This window comes from Schistocerca piceifrons, chromosome 2 (assembly GCF_021461385.2).
Source record: "Schistocerca piceifrons isolate TAMUIC-IGC-003096 chromosome 2, iqSchPice1.1, whole genome shotgun sequence".
Classification (NCBI taxonomy): Eukaryota; Metazoa; Arthropoda; class Insecta; order Orthoptera; family Acrididae; genus Schistocerca; species Schistocerca piceifrons.
Genome location: NC_060139.1, coordinates 213241581 through 213260613, shown reverse-complemented (window position 1 = coordinate 213260613; position 19033 = coordinate 213241581). Strand labels below are relative to the sequence as shown.

The following is a 19033-nucleotide window of genomic DNA, read 5'->3' as shown; positions in this document are numbered from 1 at the left end:
CAGCTTAACACAGCGGCAGACCATCACCTTGACCTTCTCTGGTAATGTATCACACTCGAAGGCCAAGATGAAGGCACCGGTTGCAATCTGATTATCCTTCGGGCCCCAATGAACGCGCCGGACGAAATGAACACCTTGACGCTCTAAATTGACGCACAGCTGATCATCAGACGCAAAAGAAGGTCCCTATGGAAAATAATACCCTGGACCATATTTAAACTCTTATGGGGTGTGCTGGTAATTGAAACATCCCCCAACTTGTCACAAGCAAGTAACCTTCATGACTGGGCAGAGGATGCCATTTTTATCAGTACTGATCCAGAGCACGTTTTGGACAAGCCTTCCACTTCCCCAAACTTGTCTTCTAAATTCTCTATGAGGAACTGAGGCTTCGTTGACATGAAAGACTCCCTGTCAGCTCTTGTACAAACTAGGAACCGGGGTGAATAAGTGTCACTGCCATCCTGAGCCTTGCGGTCCTCCCACGGTGTGGCCAGGGAGGGGAACAATTCGGGATCATATTTCTGAGCATCGAATTGAGCCCGAGAACACTTACAGACTGCTGGCGGCTCGCCACCAGCAAGAGATGATGTACCATGCTTCATTGCGGGTCATCCGCCCTGATGCCACCCACTCCAACCAAGGGCCCTCCCCATGGGCACCACCCAGTCTCAGCAAGGGCCACGTGGCAGGATGGCCATTGCCGGGAGTCCCGAAGCCCCAGGGAGATAGGCATCTACGCCTTGGCATACGTGGGGAGTTAACGGTGCAGGCATCAGCAGAGCGATCCCTGTGTTGTCAGGGGGCTACAACCAACAGGGTACATGGCAGCCCCACCACAATGGACTGGCTACCGTGCTGGATATTAGGTGCACAGAAGTCCATGGCCGACGTCTCCGCAAAAAGCAACACTGCACAGTGCATGGTGGAAATTGCACCCTGGAATGTATCCTCGCCCAAGAGATGGAGAATGAGCAGGACGGCAATGCGGCGATGAGAAAGCAGGCTAAAGGTCTCAATGCACGATGGACCACCATGTAAGGCGCCCTTCCCCAATTGGCTCGCTCTTTGGAATAATTTGGGAATATGGAGGTCAAACCCGAGAGGGGACCATTATATATAGGCCGAAACGTTTGAGACTCCTTCTAGTCGCCTCTTAAGACAGGCAGGAATACAACAGGCCTACTCTAACCCCCGGACCTGCAGGGGGGGGAGGGGTGAGCAAAAGATCATTAAGAAGGCACAGGACGTGGTCTGCAAGAAATTGATCAATGAGGAGTCTCTGACTAGATGAAAAAGCACTGCCCCACAAAGGGGCCCAAGGCGGAGGAGGAAGGGAGGGAGGGAGGGGGAGTTGCTGGAGGAGGGCAGTTAGGGAAGCAGGTGTAGGAGGCCTGTCAGGAGGGAGATAGAGATTGCAAACTGTGACCGTGGGGTCAATGTGGACCAGGACAGCAACTGCTTCCAATGCAGTACAAAGGGGTATCCATGCACTAACAACGTCCGTACAGACAAATGTGCAAATGCCATCGGTAGCCCTCAAGGAGCCAACCCAGTTCCGACAAAGCACGCAACCTATGAAGGATCAGTGAGTGAGCATCTGTAAAATGAGATTCCTGGAGAACACAAGCTACTGAGCAAAAGGGAATAATGGGTTACAACTTGGGGAGTTGACGGAGAACAGGCTGGAGCCAATCTCTCTGCCATGTCATCATCTGTCAAAAAACTAAGATAGGGTGAAACCCATAAATAAGAGGTCAGAGTCCAGTTGCGAACAGGGCGAAGGCATCCCTGGGGGCACCGGAGGGGAGGGGGGGGGGGGGAGACTATGTTCTTACTCCTCCATAAGTCGAGGGGGGCAGGGGTGTAGAGAGAGCAGGCTTCCACAAGATCCACAACTGAATGAGAGCAAGTGACCTTGGTGCACAGAGACTGTGTGTCCTGTAGATGAGTTGTGGCAGCTGGCTTCTGGCCTGAGAGATGCTGGAGGTAGGGGTCCTGGGAGGTACCCCATCACTGGTGGGTGCCAAAGAAGGTGGACACTTCTCCAGATGGGGAGGGGGAGTGGCACCCAGAGGGGAGGGGAGTACGTCTGAAGTGCAGGTAAGGGTGAGAGGAGAGGGGGTGGGGGGTGGGACTGGGGTAAGGAAGAAGGATGAGGGGGAAAGGACATAACAGATGCATAGTTAGAAGTCACTGACACTAGTGAAGTCAGTCATATTTCTGACAACAACAGACTTATACTCCCATGTCTTCTTTTCCTTCCTATAACCCCGGCAATCTAGGCAGTGTGGAGAGTGACGGCCGTGACAATTAACATATATGGGCAGCAGAACACAGTGTCCCCTCTTGGAGCGGGTGTCCATATTCACTGTGTAGTAGGTCCACCGTGCAGCAGGAAATTGTGCCTAAAATGCAAGCACCAAAAGCACCTCATTTGTAGCATGGGATGTACAGCTTTATGTTAGACTGGTAATAGATAACCTTGACCTTCTCTGGTAGAGTATCTCCCTCAAACGCCTGAATAAAGGCACCGGTGTCGGTGTGATTGTCTTTATGACCTTTCTAACCACATCAAACAATATGAATGCCCGGTCATTCCAAAACAAGTTTGAAGGATGAGATCCCTATGAAAAATGACTTCCTGAACCATATTCAAAGATTGATGTGGAATAATCAACAACTGGGCGTCACCAAAATTATACAAGCATGGAGGGCTGCAATTAGGCGGCAGAACAAGTTTTGATCAACAGTGAAACCTATCGCATCTTAGTGAGACACTCAACTTCACCAAACTTGTCTCAATATTTTCCACAAAAAAAAAAGGCTTTGTAGCAGTGAATGTGTCCCTGTCTGTCCTAGTACAGACCATGTAGTGCGGAAAGTGTATCACCACAAGTCAGCGAGCCTGACCCTCCTCCTACCGTGTGTTCAAGGAAGGCAAGGCTGCCAGGTCATAAGAAGCAGCATTAAATGATCCATTACCAACTAAAGAGACACCTGCAGAAGAACAGCCTGTTTTCTGGAGCTTTAAATGTTTCATACGCAAACCATACGCCCTGATATCACCCACCCCGATCAGTGCCTCTCCCCATGGGCACCACCCACCCACAGCTATGGCTGTTTGGCACGGTGGCTGTTGCTGGAAGTTCCGACGCTTTAGAATGACAAGCAACCACTCCTAGGCATACATGGACAGGCAACAGCTCAGGTATCAGATGTCTGATCCCTATGTTGTCAGGGAGCTCAGCCAGATGGTTACGTAACAGCCCGACCACATGGACTGGCTATACATACTGGTGACCTAGTGGGGTGGAGGTGGACTATGGGCAAGGGGAGGGAGGGGGGGGCGGTCCAAGCTGTAGATAAGAAGGGAGTTCTTCACCAAACGGCTCACATTATAGAGAAAAAAATTTAGAAGTGGAACTCAGACACCAAAGGGGGATCAGAAACATCAAAAAGGAATGACCAAAAAGAAAAGGCAAGGGGAACAAAATCTTAAGGAATACAGAGAACTTGTTGGACAGCCAAACCCACATAAGTAAGGATACCAAGAGAGGGAAAGGAGGGAGCACATGGAAAGCTCGGGGCCCCATGTGCGTCATGCACGAACTCACGAAAGACCAGCGAGTTCCCTGGGAGGTCTGACAATGAAGACTCATACTGCCACATGTTTTCATATTTCTTCATTGTCTCACTACTCTTCATTAATCAGAGTGATCTCGCATTGATCTTTCTCATTGCAAATCAGTATGACATAACATCTAAGATCTCTGATCTGAATTTGTCGTCTTCACCAATTTACAGACTAATGTCACCACAACCTACAAATAATAGACACCGAAACACACTGTTAATGTTTTGTTCAATTTCTGTTAACTCACATAAGACATCACATACTACATAATCATTATGTTGCGAGACGAAGCAAACATACAGTTTTGGCAGGTTCAGTTGATTCAAATTTTCACACATAATGATATATAAAGAGACAAATATAATATTCTATCAGAGTTAGTATTTACAATTGCTTTTACATTCTCCTCAAAAGAAGTGGGGGTAGAATAAAGGTTTAAGTTAATGACAGCAGAAAATATAGCAAACGGGAAAAAAGATTAGGACATAACATCTCACTAAAGATGGGGTCATTACACATTGAGCATAAGCACATATATGATGGTGGTGGTGGTTTCATAAGTGATTAAGAAAACTCAAAACAATTTTAATCTGTATGGCCAGATGAGGATTCAAACCACTGCACTCCTGAATTCAAGTTGAGCATCTTACCACAGTGTCATCTTTCTGGATTATACAAGTTTAAATTAATGTCACTGCAGAAAGGAACTGAGTTTGTTGGTAGGTTAAGGGTAACTATATCAAACCCTAAGCAGAGAATATTTATTCAAATAGGTACTTACATTTAATCTAGACCTAATGAATTCCATGCAATACAATGCTGGCCTGATTACAACTTCAACAAATAACTCTACAACATGGAGGAGTGTCAATTAGGAGAACAAAATTTTCAAAATGTTAAGGATTTCACATCAAGATGAAGTACAGAAGGGGCACAAAAATGTCAAGAGTCCATGTATGTCCTGTGCAGGTCACAAATAACTGCTACAAGGATGAGGCAGATGCTTGATAATCCCCTATTGTTCATTTATGTCATACATGGAAGTAAAAGTGCAGTTATAAACTCCCTTTCTGCTTTTTCACATGAACAATATGTTGTGACAACCAGCAACATTCTAAAGATAAATGCAAATCATCCTCATCTGACAATTACTATTGATCACAGAACACTTTCAACTGAAGTTTGTGAAGTCATCAATCTGCTTTGACCCACGATGTAGTAGTTTTGTGTTGTGTGATGTCACTGCGGCGGAATGTATTACAAATAGACCGGGTTTGGGCATGTCTGAGTATATGATGGCACTCTTTAGTTCCTAAATTATTTTGAGTCCTGTTAGTGAGTCATTCTTGAATGCAGTTTTTGAGAACAATAAAGAACTTTTGCAGTTTGTTAATGAATTATTTTGATATTGGCAGTTATGGGCAATAGAATAGTTTTTGGGTTTGGAATTATTAGTGTCCACGGGGTATTGTCGGCGGAACAGTTTATGACCTTGTACCCGGAGTGATTCCTGGTTTGGGAACTCTACACTGGCAATCCAAAAGACTGTGTTGATACATTATTTTTTTCCTTTTGCTAGATTCCTAGATTTGTGTGTCGGCTACTTTGGTTCATTGAGTATGTTTTTTTTTATGTTATGTGTATCTATGAGCACAGTTGTTAATGTAATTTTTTATGAATTTTTGGATTGTATTGCTAGCTGTTGGTAATTATGTTGGCCTGTAATTGCTAGGTATCATGGAATGATTTGCATAGATTTTCAATGCAAGTCATATGGGCAAGTTTCATTTTTGTGGTACAGCAGATTTAATGGGTCAAGTGAAGTGTTGGACAACGGATTTGTCAAATTTTGTGGACTCTGTCTGAACTACATAGGTCAAGTGAAATTTTCTACACAGCACTGGGTTTTATAAGTACGTGTGTGTTCGTGGTATCATTAATTTTGTTTCAGCTATACATGTCAAGTGAAATTTCCAATCTAATGTTTTTTCAGGCATTTTTATTGTTGTTTTGTTGATTGATGAGCATTTCATTTGCTTGATTTTTGCTTTAGTATTTGTTCTGGTATGTTATCATAATTAGAATTGCCGTGTATTTAGTTTTCTTCTGACCACACATCCAAATTCCTGAGATTGTCCCATCACTTTCATGTTATTTCTGAAATCAAATTTTTCTCATCTTATTTGCGCCTGTCCGTGTGTATAACGAGTGACATCATTGTCCCCAAATTGCATAAGACTGAAATAGGAGTGTCTGCCATCATCTTGACATCACAGGTCAAAGCTGACAGGAGGTACTGCAATCTTTGATTGTACCCAATTAGATAACAATTGAGCAGTAAAGACAGTGAAAGAAATAAGATCTCCTACAATGATCGATCTCAGACATGTAATATCCACAATGGTTGAGGTAATAATTATTCTGTCCCAGAATAGGCCTATATACCTAACTGGTTAATTTGCGATAGTGACTGTATTGACAAGCTGACCTGTAGAAATAGCCTGGGGTCTAGGTTTGATGGGAAGCAGAAAATTTGGTAGTGAATTGCGGAAGCCCATGAATGTGAATACAAAATAAAGGTGTTGGTGGCAGATTAAGCTGTTGCAGAGCCCAAGATCTACCATACAGTCACTCTATAATTAACACAATTTTCACTAAAACTAACTAAAACCACAAGCCTAAATTTGAGTGAAGCTCTATTACACAGACAACTCTCTCATGAGTAATTTGTTGTATTTTATGTGCCTAGAGGCCCACATCGCACATCAACTGAGAAAAATGCAAGTGAAGGCTACTGCAAAGAGTTCTGTTTTCAACAGTCTGTTATATCATAGTGGATAAACTTACAGTAGCACAAATGTTCCGACGAGATTCTCTAAAAGTATGCAAAACACAAGCTTTTAAGAACTCTTATGTATTAAATCTGTGTGCTTGTGTGTACGAATATGTGTACTTTCTGGTATAAGTGCCGGAACTCGAAAGCTAGTGATAACTGTTTTCTGCAATGTGTGTGTGTGGGCCGCGCAACAGTCTGCTATTGAGAAGTGGTTGCATTTCCCTTATTTTACAGATAAATAATTGAAACACTTAATTAAATGAAGAAATTCAGAAACATTTTTCTTATACTGCCTGATGTAAAGAATAAAATTAACAATTATATTGGGGGGGGGGGGGGGCATTGGGAAAAACAGATTTTATATTCTTAACTTTTTCCTATGAGACTATAATATGTTGGGCAACTTTCAAATTTTTTTTCCACAGTTCATAGTAATGAACAGAAAGTCAAATATTACATCTCAGTTGAAGCACACTTTAGCTGAAATGTACGACTGCAGTGAGGTGCTTTATAACAGTGGACAAGGTACCTTCCAACGCCTAAATGAAAGACTATTTTTAAAACCAACTCAACATTTGGGCCTCTCCTATCGATGCAATGTGCTTATAATAATTTTCTGTTTATGAATGCAGCAAAATTACTGATAAAAAAAAAAATCGAGAAAATAGAACTGCCCATTTAATTTTATTTTTTCATTTCTGTCTAGTTATTAATTTCTGTCTTCTGTATTTAATCGCCAATTAAATTAGTGAAACAACTGCAGGATATGGGGTTTGCGGGGGGGCACCAGTCAAGAGACAACAGACTGGGGAAAAAACACCACTCAATATTGGAGGGGGGGGGGGGGGGGGGGGGGGGAAATCCGGCACAATCCTACAACATCCACCATAAGATCACAATATCTCAAACTTGAGGTAACCTACATAGCTCAACACCATACCACAGCAGTGACCAACACACACACACACACACACACACACACACACACACACACACACACACACACACACACACACACAAAAAAAAGAAGAAGAGGAGCCAGTATACCAATCTAAACTTAACCAATATAGATCAACCCTCGGCAGGATACCAGTAAATCCCTATGTAACTCAACCCTAGACCAAGACATCAATATCCTCTCCCCCCCCCCCCCCATATTTACAAAAAGACAGTTTCCAAATCTCCAGTTAACCTATACATCAACTAGACCAGGATACCAATAGCCTAAACCACTAGAGCACACCACCTCTTTTTATGCTGTGCCCTGTACAACATTTCATTTCCACCTGAAAACAAACACACCACGGCTCAATGATGGCGCGCAACACACCGCACCACATTGCAACTATGTCACAGATCAAAGCAGACGGGTGGTATCATACAACCAAGTATGCCCGTCGAAACCATTTACTGACTGTCCGTACATAATCATCATTTTAAATCAATATTTTCAAAAGCAGACGGTTCATCAAATGTAACTTTTCTTGCAGCACTGCATTCATTTTTTTTCCAAAATTCATTTTCTTTAAACCCGGCAATAAGTTTTTTCCAGCCTTTTAAAGGTATACAGTTCAATTCGGCTTTTGTCTGTAAGTTAATACTGATGATTTCAATCTCTTTCATTTACCAGCTTTTTTTTTTTTTTTTTTTTGAAAATGGCCAGACATCCTCATCTCCAAATGTCCCACACTTAAACTTGCTTAAAATTAATTAATTTTTTCCCAGTTGTAGCCATAGGATTACAGTTCTAAAAATCTGTATTTTCTTTGTTTGTAATACATTTTGCACATCTATATAGGTCATTTGTTTATAATACTATTATTTGCAATTCTGTCAACACTACAGTGAGAAAAATCCTTTACTTGCTATGACTAGTTTCTGACAGAACGTCCATTATCAACCTGTCACTTTCATAAGTATTGAAACACACACACACACACACACACACACACACACACACACACACACAATTTGCAAATAACCACAATTGACAATCATGAGTGACATGTACAAACTCTGTATTATCAGTACTTCTTGCCAACCAACACAAGAACAGTTGTCCTGGTGATGTTTGGCCAGAAGCACTGATAATACACTGTAGATGGGTAAGGATTTATCTCACCATAACTTTGACAGGACTACAATTAATAGTTTTAATAAAGGTAAGTTGCTGACCCATTTCTCCTGTATCCTGCTGGAGGTTCATAAACTTGTTTATGAGTCAGACCATTGTTCATCTTCTTAACTTTTACTAATGTTAAGATGAAGCTGCCCATTGCAGACCACTGTTTATTGATCTAAAAATAATAACTGTAATTAAATTTTACACTTACATTGTTCTCTGTATACAAAGAATAACATGTCAGAATAATCAACTTTACAGATTCGCATTCTCATGGAATTAGAAATAACAGGCATATTGATGTACCATAGTGTAGACTGTCTGAATCAATGAACGGCTACAATGTGGTGGGTATGAAAACGTTCACCAAACTGCCTCTAGAATGGATAGGACCTCCATTCACCTTATCTAAGCACAGATTATACAGTTGATTAGTCAATAATCCTCTTTACTTAGTTAATGAATTTTATGAATGTGAAAAGGTGACAGCATAGTGCAAATTCTTTGGAGAGAGTACCACAACTTTTTTTAACATTATTAATGCAAGACACTTTGTTCAAATTGTAATTATTGGACATTATTGGAAACATATTGTAGGTTTAACGTTTACAAACTAATTTTATTTTGTGTACATGTATTTATATACATATGTAACTTTACTTGTCTACTGCCGTAACAGTTTAATGATAGTAAAATTTTGTTTAGGTATTACTTATATTCTTCATCTGCAGTAAAAGTTAGGTGACTTTTATACATCACTGATAACACGTTGGCAGTGTTAATGTCTGATTACTATTACTCTATTTAACACCCACATAGAAATAAAACAGAACTATATACCCTGTACAGATTTTCAGCTGCAGAAATAAATTATTTAGATGTGCTGGAGGTACACTGCAACGGTGATGAAATCCACCCCCAATGGTTTATTCAAAATTTGCCTTATTTGTAGCCATTACACTTACAGTTCAGTTAATTCTTTAGGCACGTTGTGCAAGTGGTTTATAACATATCTGGAAGGATTCTTACTCAATTGAGCCAATCAATCCTATTTAACTTAATACTATGTGCCAAGAAAGGCATTAATAAAAACGGAACTTGGCACTCCATGAAACTGTATTTAGCCCTACTTACTAACTGTCCTCTTCTGGATATTAATGGAGAGAAACCCACTGTCAGATATTGTGGTACTGTGAGATTTTATATAATCAATTACAAAGAAGTTCCAATGTGGAGAAATTCAAACTGTTCAGAGGTGTCCTCCTCCTACTCCCTCCGCCACCCTCCCATCCTAAGGAAGTTCAACATGTTATAAAATTTGAAATCGTATAATACTAGAAATTTCCATTCAAACGATAAAATACTTACTCTTGCCTCAACTGGTGTATAACATTTTTAAGAAAATCGATGTCTTCACTACTGTCTATGGCGTCTCGCTGTTCCATCGCATCGCACATTGCATCCTAGAAAAGAAAAAATGTGCTAACTCAATATAACTGGAGAACTAACTTTGAGGATTTTAATCTTCTTTTGGCATCTTTAACTTTACGGAGGTCTTACAGACATGCGAAACAAGACACTGTAGGTACAAAATCACAACCCCAACAACAAATTAGTAAGGGTGTCGTCTCATAGCCCCGATGCGTCAGCCAGCACGAAGTGGTGACATGAAGATCTCACGACAGATGACAACGCACTTACGTCCTAGTACACACTGCCTAAAATCAAATACTGAATCTGCTCTAATGTCCCTACGGAAGAAACTATTAAATTGCTAAAAATCAAAACAAATAGATCAACACATACGTCACTTCTAATACCTACGAACACGCCAGTTCTTTACCATTCACGCGTAAATCAATATAAAGGATGACGTAGGCTGCGAAATTATCCTAAATATACACTTCGAAATCAAAACAAATTTAAAATACACTAACCATATTCCCAACATACATTCACACAAAACCGTTAACAGCACATAATTATATCGATTGTTTCTGTTATCGTTCTATGTTGTACGACCATCATCTCTCGAGTCTCGAAGTAGGCTACAAATCGAAGAAAATATATATTCAGTCTTGTTGAAACCTGTAGTTGTTATAAATTAAAGATTGTGAAGGGAGAACACAATCAGCCACAAATACTCATTTAAACGTATAAACATTTTTAAATCCTTGTATAGGCAATGTAGGGTTACTTTATCCTTGCTGGATTTTATGAACTCCACGGCTGCTATTCTGTTAAGGGTTGTAGAGGAGAACGCAATTAGCTACAAACAGTAAGAGTACTTGTTGTTGGTTGCGCTGCCCTTGAAAATGCTTAAATGTATATTTAGTCATGATATAAATTGGTATAGTAGGCCCTTTAGTGTGGGACAGGTTTTACAAGAAAATCCAAAGTAAGAATTTTCACATTATTAATTGATATATGTTGTCTTCTGCAGATTCAGGTCTTGAATAAATCATAAGATGTTTATTACATCACAGATAACAATGCTGAGGTCTGTAAGTGGCTTAACAATACCATAGCCTGTGTTATCTCGTAAGGATGTCGTTGCTGAGGACATCTATCTTCATACACTGCAAACCGCTGTCAAATGCATGTCAGATCGTACTTCCCATTATAAGAGCACTTCCCGTTGTATTCATGTATGGAACGCTAGAAGATCACTTAAACGCCTCTGTATGAGCTATAAGTAGTCTAATCTAGTCCACGCGGTTCCTACAGGAGCGATACATAGGGCATTTTAGTCATAGGGCATTTTACTGTCTTCCTGGATTCATCACTTAAATTTGGTTCTTGAAACTTTCTAAGCATGTTCTCATGGGATAACTTGTGTCTATCTTCAAGTGTTTATGGTTCACTGTTTTCAGCATCTCCGTAACACTCTCCTATGGGTCAAAGAAACCTATGACTATTGATACTGCTTGTTTGCATACGTATGTTCAATATTCCTTGTTAGTCTATTTGGTATGGCTTCCACACACTTGAGCAACGTTCTAGGATACGTCACACCAGAGCTTCTAACCACTCTCTTATACAGACTAATTGTATCTGTCTACTATTCTACCGTATAGAGCTGTACCACAACCTATAATTTCATTTTTATGGCCCGAACAAGTGACAGTGTGGTTGTGATCGCCGAGTGTATAATCACTTTGCTAGGCACCGCACATGATAACTCAAAATTTGTGATGTCTGCCCCCTCACTGAACAGACGGAATAAGTCAGTGGCATTATTCTATCACCACCTGCACACAACAAATATGATGCAGCTGAATTAGCAATGCTTCAACGGATTGCATGCACCCCTGAGCAATAGGTGTACCAGCGATTTATGATGTACAGCTCACCAAGGAGTCGCCTATGAAATTGTGACGTTGATTACATTTGCTAGCGGGATCCTACTGTTATGTCAGAGCCAACAGTTTGGACGTTATAGTTCGTCAACTTCCGCCTCAGCACAGCTCTCAACGGCTGCACATGAGGTAGAACCTTTAAACAAAAATGTGGCCCTAACAGACAGATAGTATTAGGTAATACAACACTGGCAGCATATGAATTTGGAAAAACTCGATGCCATCCGACCTTACGTGAAGCTGACATCATGGGCCCTCTCCAAGTGCCAATCCTCCGATTGCATGTGGCAGCACACTGCTTGCACCAAAAGCTCTGCCAGCTGATTCTCCCTCCCCTTGGCTACAACGCTCTTGGTATCACGTCTGGTGGTACAGTGCAGCCGCTCACAACTGCCAGTGGTCTTGCAAGTCGACTCTCTCTCAATAAAAAAAAGGATGCCTGTATGTCCATGATTGTTATGCAGACATATACTTCCTTATCGACAAGGGTTCGATGCGTACAAAATACCTCATCAGATGATTGAACTGCACTCTAAAAACGTCGATCTGCAGCTCCACGCAGCTGACAACACCAGTATCCATGTGCATATGGATCTGGCCGAACAATTTACTGATGAGCTATGCTGCACTTGGGCCTTTTACTTAGGTGATGTAGCTGAACCCATGAAAGAGTCAAATTCCGCCATAAATTCAGCCCCTCCCCGGCCTCTGTGATGACACACATTGATTCACAGTGACTACACTTCACTAATGATGATCTGCAATGATGAGTGCATGAGACATCCCTTGCACTCGCACATGAGTGCGACCAACTCCAACGAAAGTCACAAATCGCAGTGGCAATGGCACATGCAGCCACATCTCTAACAGACAGCCATGCCTCAAAGCTGCAGCTTGTCGGCACCACAACACACGGCGCATTTCTGTCAAAGGAATCAGGTTAGTATGGTTCTGGCTCTGAGCACTATGCGACTTAACTTCTGAGGTCATCAGTCGCCTAGAACTTAGAACTAATTAAACCTAACTAACCTAAGGATATCACACACATCCATGCCCGAGGCAGGATTCGAACCTGCGACCGTAGCAGTCGCTCGGTTCCAGACTGTAGCGCCTAGAACCGCACGTCCACTGCGGCCGGCAGTATGGTTCTACCTGCCTTGCTAAATCCACTTCTGCAATTGCATTCTGGCTCCTTGAACAACACACCACAAATTAGACTCTACGTGTGCTCCATTAGGAATGACACGCCTCCACATCAACATGACCCGCAGGTCCATTATTCGCCAATTCACTGTGCCTCACACTAGCTTTCCTTCAGGTAGCAACAGACAAGATGTTGCAAGTGGGCATCCTCCATCCTTCGGACATCACTTGGGTGTCATCCATACAATTAGTACAACAAAGATGGTTCCACGAGATTCTGTGGGGACTACAGGTCTCTTAATTCTCGCATGATTCGTAACAGCTACCCCATGCCAAAATTCGAGATTTCACACATTTGCAGCTATGATTTTTAGTGTGATTGACTGCTGAAAAGCGTATTATCATATCCCTTTGGCTTATTCAGGTTCCTGGTAATGTCATACGGGGTGAAAAATGCGGCACAAATATGTCAGTGTTTTATTGGTGGAGTATTTCTGGAGATCGATTGTTGTTAAACGCACCTTGACGACATTTTGATTTTCTCTGCTGACTCCCAAAGTCACGAATGACACCTCCAACTTGTTCTCACTGTCCTCTCTGACACAGGGGTGATTATCAATGAAGACAAATCACAATTGTGGAAGCACGAAGTTTCATTCCTTGGACATACTCTCAACACAGAGAAGATCACCCCACCTCCAGACCATGATGACTTCATCCACCAGCTACAGCCACAACAAACTTACCACAACCTTCGCCAGTTCTGTATCCTGAACTTCCATGTTCAAAATTTAATTCACACAGTGCGATATCAGGCACCGCTGACTGGCATGCAGGCAGCCCCTCACACAAGGGAAACGAAAACTACTATGGACTGCAGACATTTGAACGGCAATCACCTGCTCTAAGAAATATCTTGTGAATGCAGTCTCACTGACATATTCTATACTGGATGCTCAAATGACAATACAACTGACGCCAATTACTCAGCTGTTGGGGCAATCCTCCAGCAAGAGGTGGCAGGTGCTATACAGCCCCTCAGCTTCTTCTCCAGGAAACTAACAATATCCCAAACAAGAAGGTCAGCATTCGACTGTGAATTACTAACAGTATACGAGGCTGTGCGATATTTTCAGGAAGATATAGTGGGACATCATGTCATTATTCACACTGACCACAAACCACTGGCAGACACCACCTGACACCCATCAGCCATCAGCCCAAGGCAGTTCCATCAGTGTGCCCCGATTGCTCGTATTCGACTGAGGCCCGGTACTTGCTTGAGGCAGATAACTATGTGGCCAACTAACTTTCTCGAGCACAGATGATCTGTATCACATTCGACTACAGCAGATGAACAATAGTGGGACCTGACAGTTCAAGCTTTACTCACGAACAATTTTTACAAACCCAGAATGGAAGAGTGATCAATTCCAGGGTCAGAGATCAGTGTCCTTCGTAATGTGTCTCAAAATAAGATATATTCAATCCCATCCATATCAATGCAGCAGGCAACCCTGGTGTTCAACTGATGACCTGGCTTGTCACAGGGCACTTTGTTTGCCCAAGTGTCAGATGCAACTGCCATGAGTGGACGTATGTGTGCCTCAATGTTCAAACAAAGCAAGGGAGCCGACATACGCAAACACCCCTTGGCAGCTTAGAAATGCCACATGGGTGCTTTCGCCATGTCCATTTAGACCTTGCGGGACCTCTACCAGAATCGGAAGGGTACAAATACCCTCTCTCAGTTGTTGACTGAGTTTCGCACTGGGTAGAGGCTGTTCTTCTGACATACACTGAAGAGCCAAGGAAACTGGTACACCTGTCTAATATCATGTAGGTTCGCCACGAGCATGCAGAAGTGCCGCAACATGATGTGGCATGGACTCGACTAATGTCTGAAGTAGTGCTGGAGGGAACTGACACCATGAATCCCGCAGGGCGTCCATAAATGCGTAAGAGTACGAGGGAGTGGAAACCTCTTCTGAACAGCTCGTTGCAAGACATCCCAAACATGCTCAATAATGTTCACGTTTGGGAAGTTTGATGTCCAGCGGAAGTGTTTTAACTCAGAATAGTGTTTCTGGAGCCACTCTGTAGTAATTCTGGACGTGGGTGGTGTTGCATTGTCCTCCTGGAATTACCCAAGTCCGTCGGAATGCACAATGAATATGAATGGATGCAGGTGATCAGACAGGATGCTTACGTAAATGTCACATGTCAGAGTCGTATCTAGACATATCAGGAGTCCCATATCACTCCAACCGCACACGCCCCACACCATTACAGAGCCTTCACCAGCTTGAACAGTCTCCTGTTCACATACAGGGTCCATGGATTCATGAAGTTGTCTCTATACAAGTGCAGGTCATTCTTCTCGATGCAATTTGAAATAAGACTCGTCAGATCAGGCAACTTGTTTCCAGTCACAACAGACCAAATTGGTGTTGATGGGCCCAGGCGAGGCATAAAGTTTTTTTCGTGCTGTCATCAAGGGAACACGAGTGGACCCTCAGCTCTGAAAGCCCATGTTGATGATGTTTCGTTGAATTGTTCACACGCTGATACTTGTTGAATCTGCAGCAATTTGTGGAAGGGTTGCACGTCTGTCACGTTGAGCGATTCTCTTCAGTCGTCGTTTTGCAGGATCGTTGCATACATGGTCATACAGGAAATCGTTGCATACATGGTCATACAGGAAATCCTCACTTCGTCGCTAACCCGGAGATGCTATCTCTCATTGCTTATGCGCAGACTATAAAATAACGTTCAAACTCACTTAAATCTTGATAACCTGCCATTGTAGCAGTAGTAACCGATCTAACAACTGCGCCAGACACTTATTGTCTTATATAGGCATTGCTGACCGCAGCACCAGATTCTGCCAGTTTACATATCTCCGTACTTGAATTTGCATGCCTATACCAGTTTCTTTGGCGATTCAGTGTATATCACTGTGCAGTCAGCAGCCATGGAGTCACTGAAGATAAGAATTTCACACACTATAAAATCTCAAAATATGCGTGCATTCCTGCACTGTCAAACTACTATACATATATGATCAAGTGAAAAATTCATTAAAATATGCCACTGTCAAGTTTGCTCTTTGCGTCTACTCCCCCTTGCCTTTGATCATGACTGCCAGTGACAGACACGTGACTCCTAACTTTGTTATTGTATAGGATAATTTAGAGAAGTTTGTCTTAATGTTAATTAAATCCTGTTGCACATATTTGCACATCTCTGATACATATGGCATCATCTGGTGAGAAACTGATTACTACCTAAAACTGAAGAAGTATTTACTTATGAATGAACGATTGAAGTATTCATTTTATTGGAATTAATGAAATATCAGTTTTATTTTATGCCGATTTAATAGCATCAAAATTTTCAGATTAGAAGATAGCAACCTCGAACCAAATACTTCATCTAATAAGAATGGGCTGAGGGGGCAATGGTAACTTCGGTAGACTCTCCTTCCAGATGATTTTGGAAATATCTGTACAAAACAAAATATCATTTTAAAATGACTAATTTATTTTTACAGCTTTGGTATTAATAAAACTTGCATATCCCTAAATTTTACACATACTTCTGTAGTTGAGAATATCAAATTATTGACATTGTCATAATTAGACCATATTGCTTTCCAACACAATGATGTCCATGAGCAAGAAGTATAATACATTTTACATTTGGTTAGAATATTTTAATTACTTTCCCAGCCTGTGTACACAGAGCAGCATCACTTAACAGTAAAAGCACCCTTCTTTTGTTTTGATTATTTGGCTACAAAATAACTAAAATGTGAGAAGCACTTTAACAGAAAATGTTTTATAGGAAAAGAGACTTTAATGACAATAAAATAATTATTTCAAATGTTATTTAATTACAATATCTGATTAAAACTTACGCAATTCTTCAACAAAGAAACTAGCAGTTGTGGAGTTATTTGCGCTGGCCGTTGTGGCTGAGCGTTCTAGGCGCTTCAGTCTGGAACCACGCGACCACTACGGTCACAGGTTCGAATCCTGCTTCGGGCATGGATGTGTGTGATGTCCTTAGGTTAGTTAGGTTTAAGTAGTTCTAAGTTCGAGGGGACTGATGACCTCAGATGTTAAGTCCCATAGTGCTTAGAGCCATTTGAACCATTTTTTGATTATTTTCTTGTTTCAGGACTTTACAGATGCTGCACTAGTGTCTGCCCTAGACGAGGGAAAACGAAATTTTATCTAAATTCAATGAAGGCGCGGTTGGGCGATGAAATATGGGGCTGCTGGCAGAGTGTGGTAACATACGACAACCAGCAGGCCAGGCAAGGTAAACATGGCACTTGCGGGTGCGGAGCTGCGACGGCGGTATTGCACGCACGATTCGTTTCGAGTGGAGCAACAATGAGGCAGGAAACTGCAGCGTTGCTTTAAGTTATTGCGATGTATGAGGTGGGGCACTAGGCCAGACCCAAGAGTGGCTGACGTGTGGGAATTTATCCCTGCCATAGTTTCTATTTCTCTCTCTGACACTACGTCAGAACTGAGGGAGAAACCAATATAAATAGACAGGTTATTTTAGCTTGACAGTGTGTACCAGGCAAGTCGAGCGTCGGGACGGATCTGTGCTGGTCTACGCTTATACGGGCCAGTCTGGCAGCAATGTTATAAGTATTAGGCATAAACTTGTACTTTGTTTCAACGTACTTGTTCGGGCTATATTCCGCCTCTGGGGACATAACGCTGGGTTCAGATGGAACGGCAGCCTGGAAATTGGAGATCGCATGGTCTACCTGAAAGAGAGCAGTGACAGCAGTCTGCAGTGGGTACAGTAGGGGCTTGGTTCCACTCTGGTCTACGGGCCACGTTCACTTCCCATCTGGCGTACTGCGGTCCGGGTGTGGCATACGCTGCGGGAGGCGCAGCAACACTGCAGCAGTGCCAGGGACAGTGGCGGGTGTTACCATCTGGCAAGCACCACTAGCGGCAAGTTGCAACACCGCATCCAGGAGGGCGTGGGGCCGAGTCCAGTCCTGTCCTGGGAGCAGCGGCGGCCTGAGGGCCACGGGTGACCAGTACATCCACCTTCATCCCATGGTCGGACAGAGCAGGCCAAACGGGGCGGAGGGTGGCGAGGACCAGGGACTGTAGCAGTCTCCAGAATCGCGGGCAGCAGCGCGGTGCAAGTCACGACACATCAGCAGGCGGCGACTGGGGAGAACGCGGCCGACTTCCAGCAGAGTGGCACTGATGACAGCAGCAGCAGCGTCGGCATACCATGAGTTGCTGAGCCGGCTGTACTCACAGGACAGCGCTGTGGGCGGCACGCTGAAACTATGCTGCACCCATTGAATACTGTAAATTAGCTTAATAAAGAAATGCTACTGAATACCGCTGTATCACTCTGCACTGCCCCTTGACGCTCTTGAACTTGCTCGGCCTCCTGACGGAATACGGCGTGGTGGGTCCCGGATTCAGCTCGGCCATCTGGAGTTCCAGGTTCGACACCCCAACCCCGCGACACAGCACACTGGCTGGGGTCGACCAGGCAAGTCCACAGTTAATTTTACTACAATAAGGGTAGCAACATAGTGGCCCACAGGAGCAGTTGTTTCATCTGCAGGAGGAGAAGGTGCAGATTTGTGTTCAACGTCCTGTTGACAATGAGTCATTAAAGACGGAGTGCAAGCTCCGATTAGGGGAGGATGGGGAAGGAAATCGGTCATGCTCTTTCGAAAGAACCACCCTGGCTTTTGCCTGTAGCAGTTTAAGGAAATCACAGAAAACCTAAATCAGGCTGGCCAGATGCGCCCTTCTGAGTGTGGGTCCAGTGTGCTAATCACTGTGCCACCTCTCTCAGTGTTTCGTTTACAGATATTCACATGTTTGAATTCCTCAAGTCCTCACTAATTTTATCCATTACATGGTTAGCAAAAGAAC

The 19033-nt window shown here is 42.8% G+C and overlaps 1 protein-coding gene across 4 annotated transcripts in view; it reads right to left on the bottom strand.

The window, feature by feature from the left end:
• Nucleotides 1-10604, bottom strand: part of LOC124777952 (nuclear distribution protein nudE-like 1-A) — a 173101-nt gene extending 162497 nt beyond the window's left edge. For 2 of the 4 annotated variants that reach the window (XR_007015811.1, XM_047253512.1), the window contains exons 1-2: nt 10533-10604; nt 9964-10058 (exon numbers count right to left, since the gene is read on the bottom strand). Coding sequence is in view for 3 of the 4 variants with exons in the window: in XM_047253512.1 (XP_047109468.1) it covers nt 9964-10058; nt 10533-10550 (113 nt within the window). In the remaining variant the exon portion in view is untranslated. Of the gene's footprint in view, nt 1-9963; nt 10059-10155; nt 10177-10532 lie in introns of those variants that run through there. The other 2 variants (XM_047253510.1, XM_047253511.1) reach the window with 2 other exon arrangements.
• Between the last annotated feature and the right edge of the window lie 8429 nt (nt 10605-19033).